This window comes from Montipora foliosa, chromosome 3 (assembly GCF_036669935.1).
Source record: "Montipora foliosa isolate CH-2021 chromosome 3, ASM3666993v2, whole genome shotgun sequence".
Taxonomy (NCBI): domain Eukaryota; kingdom Metazoa; phylum Cnidaria; class Anthozoa; order Scleractinia; family Acroporidae; genus Montipora; species Montipora foliosa.
This window is the reverse complement of record NC_090871.1, coordinates 45,559,078-45,564,077: the sequence shown is the minus strand read 5'-3', so window position 1 is coordinate 45,564,077 and position 5,000 is coordinate 45,559,078. Positions and strand designations below refer to the sequence as shown.

The 5,000-nt window shown below is 37.7% G+C and overlaps 1 protein-coding gene across 2 annotated transcripts in view; it reads left to right on the top strand.

Moving 5' to 3' along the window:
* The window catches only part of LOC137997487 (uncharacterized), a 132,643-nt gene that overhangs the window by 2,180 nt on the left and 125,463 nt on the right, over positions 1–5,000 (top strand). For both annotated transcript variants that reach the window (XM_068843523.1, XM_068843524.1), the window contains exon 2: positions 3,850–4,230. In XM_068843523.1, coding sequence (XP_068699624.1) covers positions 3,850–4,230 — 381 coding nt within the window. The remainder of the gene's footprint in view (positions 1–3,849; positions 4,231–5,000) is intronic.

Sequence of the window (5,000 nt, the reverse complement as noted above, 5' to 3'; positions counted from 1 at the left end):
GTGGCAGCCAGAGGTGCCATAGTATGCTCTAGGGTTCGACGTTATTGAGCTTCGCATCTGTACTTTGCGACGAAGGCTAGCGAGATTATTGTTATTATTATTATTATTATTATTGTTGTTGTTGTTATTATTATCATTATCATTATTATTATTATTATTATTATCATTATTATTATCATTATTATTATCATCATCATCATCATCATTATTATTATTATTTCATTACTTCTGGAAGTCTAAGGCTTCTGTAGCAAGACATCACAAGCACTGTACTAACTAAAGAGATAACAAATCAAAGAAATCAAATACTGGTTTTTCATGAGAGGGGAAACCGTCGCAGCGCTCGAGCAACAACCTCGTGTAGCAGAATAGAGATGAAACACTTATTTTAAAAAGAAAAATAAATTTTGCGAGGCGAGCTTTGGTAAAGGCGCCCGCAAACGAAGAAGCAATATTGCGGAAACATTGTTGCGGAACAACATTGTCTCGTACTATTGAACAACATGCACTGTGCCGTTTTCATAGAAACTTGAGATCACAAAAGAAACAATAGCTAAAGAATTTTTCTGCTTCCTTTCTTTTTGTTTTTAAGACATTTTTAAATGAAAAAATTGAGTAATATATAGATTTGGCCAAGCCTAAGAGCGGAGCTCCCTGGTTATTTGTTCTTACTGCCTGGAGGGTTAGTGAAGATAAAAGGTTTCAAATTTCCCGCGTTTTAATTGATGTTTTCAGTTGCTGCTTTAATAATTAAATCATTTTCTGTGCTTCCTTCTATAAAACAATACATTGCCTAACTAGTGAATTCCGCATCAATCACAAAGCCATGAGTACGATATCAGTTTTTCGAGTGAAATTTATTTTGGAATTAAGAAGTTTGGCAATAAATTTTTCTTGAAATGGATGAGTTTTAAAAGAAAACAAACACACACCCTCAGCGAGCGAATGGAAAAGGAAAAAAGCCATTTCAGAGTCAACTGTCAATAGCCAGCGAATAGGAATCACACCAAAATTAGAAGCCATAAAAAAAAAGTTTTTTAGTTCAAGGTCAAAGAAGAGTTTTATTGATGTACTTTATTCCACTTTATCTCTGAAAACGAGATCATTCACATTTTGACGTATTTCATTGAAACACACTAGGTTGGCTTGGAAGAAGAATCGGCAAAATACAGCAATGCAACCAAGGAAGGACGAACTTCAAACAAGATCCACTCCAACACTTAAATAACGTTTAGGTGCTTTAAACCTTCTGAAAACACAAGCTAGTGAGATTTCCCCCTAATTTTGCGACAAATCATTGCGATTACGTGTTTATAACATAAGGGCAAAATTTTCTTGTCACTGTCGAAGCACAACGAAAACCAGTCAGGCAAATGGATTAAAAAAGCACTTGGTCGCTGACGTCATGGCTATAAAACCAAGATTCTCGCATCGATGGGTTACCATATTTTCTTAACAATGGTGCTCCGCGTCATCAAATAAACAATGGTATCGTACGGTGTGGCAACCTGTGAAATGATATATGAAATGAATCGTAAGCGGAGCTCCGCGCGCGCGAAGCACCATTGTTAAGAAAATATGGTAATCCATCGATGCGAGAAATCTTGGTTTTATAGCCATGACGTCATCGAACGTCCGTCCGTACGTCCAGTCCTCCATGTGTGCCAATGTGACCAGTATCAAGCTAGTTTACAGCATACATCTTTGATATTGGACATCCACGTTTTGATCAATTGACACCAGTCAAAACAAGGTATCCGCTGACCAGTATCACGTGACCATATCGCGGGCTCAAGCTTAGAGCTCATCGAGGTCAGCTTTTTCTTGAAGTTGACCGCTGACTAGGTATTGGTTTTTGATTGGATTGCAAGCTCAACCCAGGTTAACTCACCTAAACATAAACGAGGCTTAATTTTTCGCGCGCTTTCTGCTTTTTTGCTGGTTTCAATCCAGTTTGACATATCATGATATCTGTGGTCCACACTGGTGGCTACGCAATTATTCACGTTAAGCTTCGAAGGGATATAAACTTAAAGTTAAGTGTTTATTTTTAATTTGCCTAGAGCAGCTTTTTTTTCCTGTATTGCAAATTTTGGCATATCTTTAGAAGCTCTGATAAGGTTATATGATATATGATATGCCTGGAGGACCTATGTCTAGAACAGAAACGAAAGGAGAGCGAAAGAGAACGACAACGACAAAACAGAATACCGTACCAGTAATAAATAGCTCATACTTAGTGAAGAAGTTACTCCACAAATTCTTTCTTTGGGCACTAAACCGTTTTGTTATTTTTACGGATGTGTTATTTAAAGTGGATGCGTATTTTTAAAAGGTGGTTTAATCGATAATCGATTTTTTATTGTCAACTGGACTTAAGTAACAATTACCTGCACTCTTTTGGACATAAAGAAAAAGTTGATTTGTTTGTTTGTTTTGCTCTAAATTGCGAGCAAACAAGTGCTTTTTTAATCCGTTTGCCCAACTGGTTTTCGTTGTGCCTCGACAGTGACAAGAAAATTTTGTCTTTACGGTTATAAACACGCAATCGCAATGATTTCTCACAAAATTAGAGGAAAATCTCACTAGCGTGTGTTTTCAGAGGTTTGTTTAAAGCACCTAAACGTTATTTAAGTGTTGGAGCGGATCTTGTTTGAAGTTCGTCCTTTCTTGGTTGCATTGCCATATTTTGCCGATTCTTGTTCCGAGCCAACCTGGCTTGCTTCAATGAAATACATCAAAATGTGAATGATCTCGTTTTCAGAGATAAGTGGAATAAAGTACATCAGTAAAACTCTTCTTTGAATTTGAAATGACAAAGTTTTTTTTAATGGCTTCTAATCTTAGCGTGAGTTGACTCTGAAATGACTTTTTTCCTTTTCTATTCGCTCGCTGAGAGTGTGTTTGTTTGTTTTTTTAAACCTCATACGGTTCAAGAAAAATTTATTGCCAAACTGGTGAATTCTAAAGTAAATTTCACTTGAAAAACCGATATCGTACTCGTCGCTTCGTGATACCGCAAAATTTACCGTTGAAATCACTAGTTAGGCAATGAAGTTTCTATAGAGGAAAGGAAAGAAAATGATTTAGTTATTATAGCAGCAACAGAAAGATCAAAACGCGGACAATTCGAAACCTTTTATGTTCAGTAACCCTAAAGGCAGTAAGAATAAATAACCAGGAAGCTCCGCTTTTAGGATTGGCTAAATCTACATATTAAATTGAAATGCGGATATGAAATCAAGTAAAGCCTTGATCCTCGCAGTTATGAACGCAATTTTAACAATTGCGGGCAGAAGCCTGAAAATTTCAGGACTTTAACGGAGTTTCATCGTTGATTCATTCATCACTGGCGGGAACATTATATAATTAGAACCCACAAATGACCAACTCCCAACGTCAGTGGCTTTATAGCTCAGTTGGTTAGAGCGTCGTACCGGTACCAAGAGGTCACGGGTTCAAGGTCATGATGATGCCAATACCGTTGTCTATAAGAGTACACACAAAGCTGAACCATATACCACACCACAATATTCAACGCCGAAGAAAGTGTTTATTTCAGAGAGTGACCAAAATCACGACACAAAGAAAGAGCAAGGGTTGTCGAAAAAGCGAGATCGAAATCCTTTAACATTATCTTTTACTATGTTTCCATAAAATTGTAAGGATAATAGAATATATCGAATGTGCACAACTTTTTTTCTAATATTTAATTATTAATTAACCATTTAATTATTTAATTATTAAATGTGAGTCTCATCGGACTCTTACAGATGTAGAGATAACAACATGTCTGTTTTGCGCAAGGAAAAAAACATTTTCAACAAAATTTCCTCCAAAATAATTTAGGAGTGTGCCCAAGAGGATGGCAGCTTATCAATGGCTCGTGCTACGAAGTTTCATCAACGTCCGCGAATTGGACTGCAGCAAAGTCAGCTTGCGAAGCAATGGGATCAAGTCTTGCCATGCTGAAAACGGATGCCGAGCAACAAGCAGTTTGGCGCGCAGTGGGGAAAAAAGTGTGGATTGGTTTGCACAGGAATCCCAAGAACAGCTCGCAATGGCTTTGGATCGACGGATCACAAGTTACTGACACTAACTGGTATACAGGAGAACCTAACAACGCCGGAGGATATGAGGCGTGTGGAGAGATGTATTCTTCTTCACGTCGAGGGAAATGGAACGATTTGAGGTGCAGTTACTTTCAGCTTTACCTTTGTGAAGCCAACGGTAAGGGGACTATATAGAGATTACTTCATGGAAAATGCGCGAGAAAGATTTTTATTCACGAGTTGAGTAGTATCAGAAAACGAACGAGTGAGCGCAGCGAACGAGTGAGTTTTCTGATTCGAAACAACGAGTGAATAAAAATCTTACAAAGCATTTTCCATGCTGTAATGTGTTTATTTCATAGGTACTGAGGTTACTGATTTCGTGGTAGTGTTTGATAGACAAATTTATTTTGCACAAATGGAGTGGGGCGATGGAAGCAATAAACAATGGTTTAAAATCGCCCAACCGACAATTTATTTAATAAAACACTTCTGTGTATTTTTTTAGTTAATCGCTTGTCAAAGCTACCGGCGCTTTGGGTTTCTTTCCCTTTCGTTGCTTCTTTAGTTGTTTTTGTTTGGACTAAAGAACTTCTCTAGTTTTCTCAAATACCAGGTCGATTTTTATGCTTGCGGAATAGCCCTTTTTCTTCAGTTGTCGTTCCAAGCTAGCCACTAAACTTCGAAGGAAAGGAGGCTCGTATTCATTGCCGTCTTTAGTGCGGACGGAGATGATAAATTGATTGATGTATTCGGTATTCATTCAGCTCAACCTATGGAATAACTTCCATTTTCCTGTCTTCGACCTTCGTTTTCAAAAGTCGTTTAAGAAATCGTACATCTCGTTCAGATTTTTGAGCTCTTTTGTTCTAAAATAAATTCCTCAACTGTGCAAACAGAAGCAAACCATCCCTCGGCCATTTTTCAAAGCGCGCGGATTTTGTGCAA